Raw genomic sequence first — 1,680 nt, forward strand, 5'->3', positions numbered from 1 at the left:
TCCTGACATACAGGAGCCATACAGGCTTTGAGGCTGAAATCAGCAGCCCAAAAGTTGGGCCTGCCCAAAAGTTGGGCCTGCCCAAAAGCAAGCTTTTCTAACATGGCTGTACAACTCATTCTTCTGTTGTCATGAAACAAATTGTGGCATAACTAAATTGAGACAAGTGATTGGACCTGGTGGTGTAACTTCTGTCTTGAGCTTAACTAAGCCTCACAATTGGAGGGTCGGGGGGGCCTGACCCCGCGTCCCGAAGGGACGCCCTCCAAATTCACCTTTGGAGGCGCTTTGTGCCAGGACCTTGGCAAGCGCGGCCAGAGGGTACGCATGAAAATCAATTCAAAAATCGTGGGATTCATACATTTTTAAAATACATTTTTGGCTTTTCTTGCCAACATTTACCACATTTTGAGGAGAAATTAGCAGTACATTATTCTCCCTTTAAGCCTACATGTGCCCATCTTTTCAGAATCCATTTATCATGTTTGGTTGTGAGCCAAAGTGGCTTTAAACATTCATACATTTTCATGCGTACCCTCTGGCCGCGCTTGCCAGGGTCCTCTTGCGCCTCCTCGGAAGGAAGGGACTTGTGTTAAGTTAGCTTCTGTCTGGCCATCCGGGTGTGTGGCTTGAGGCAGTCGGGGACTACCCGTCCCCCGATGAGCCGGGCGATGGGAGTTTTTCGGAGATCGAGATTAAAGCAGCAACAAGCCAAGAAAGGATGGAAGCAGACCCAGATCAGATCGAAGAAATCGTCCCAGAATATCTCGCTCGGCCAGCCCAACACGCCCATCGCCAGCCGCTCATCAGCGCCTCACCAAGACCCAGCCGACGGCCATCCGAAGAGAGCTTGAATCTCAAGCAGGCCCAGCGCTATGCCAGTCAAACGATCCCTGAGCCCGTCGACCAGCCGAGACTCGCTTTCGACTTCTCGACCAGCCATCCTCAGCGAATCTTCTCAAACGAAACTGTCAAGCAACATCTGCTCCAACGAGCTCGAGAAGACAAAGATCGGAGCGACAAATCGCAAAAGATCTCCATCGCGCCCTCGATCACTCTCAGTCTTTTCACCCATCTCACTGATCCCAGCTTGAGTTGGGCCACCAAGTTGGGCTGTTTCGGGGCCACTCTAGGAATCAATTTCTTGCTGCCGTTCATCAATGGGGTCATGCTAGGTCAGCTTCCCTTCTTCATCCTCAAGAATTCTCTATTGGTTTCCCCCCCCCCCCCCCCCCCCCCCCCCCCCCCCCCCCCCAAAAAAAAAAAAAAAAAAGAAAGAAACGAAAAGAAAAGAAAAAACTGACGGATGACTACTTACTTGCATAAACAATGACGCAGGCTTTGGCGAAATCGCTGCCAGAGAATTCCTTGGTGTTTACTTCGGATGGGGCCCCGCTGGATATCGGTACTACTCCAAGCAAACACAAAACCCATCCCAATCGTCCGGCCAACCGTCTTCAAATCATGGGTGAATTTAGAACATAACTGGAGGCCAAGGCACTTCAAACATTGTTGGATTTCCCGCGCGGAATATCCGGTAGCGGTCACGTGATATCCGGTAAATACCCGGAATATCTGGTCGGATTCTCGGATTGGGCTCCCCACTCTGACGCCCATCGGGCCCTTTTTTTTAAGTGAATTTTGGCCTATGGCATTGCATACTATGAAACTAAGTAACAT

At 50.3% G+C, this 1,680-nt stretch overlaps 1 protein-coding gene across 1 annotated transcript; it reads left to right on the forward strand.

Annotated features, from left to right (window-relative positions):
• Nucleotides 1-721: 721 nt before the first annotated feature.
• Nucleotides 722-1,472, forward strand: PtA15_5A291 (uncharacterized protein; the record flags this gene model as incomplete). Its single annotated transcript, XM_053169036.1, has 2 exons — nt 722-1,175; nt 1,339-1,472. The coding sequence occupies 2 exons, from the start codon at nt 722-724 to the stop codon at nt 1,470-1,472; spliced, it is 588 nt and encodes a 195-aa protein (XP_053020273.1).
• Nucleotides 1,473-1,680: the final 208 nt, after the last annotated feature.

This window comes from Puccinia triticina, chromosome 5A (assembly GCF_026914185.1).
Source record: "Puccinia triticina chromosome 5A, complete sequence".
NCBI classification, from domain to species: Eukaryota; Fungi; Basidiomycota; class Pucciniomycetes; order Pucciniales; family Pucciniaceae; genus Puccinia; species Puccinia triticina.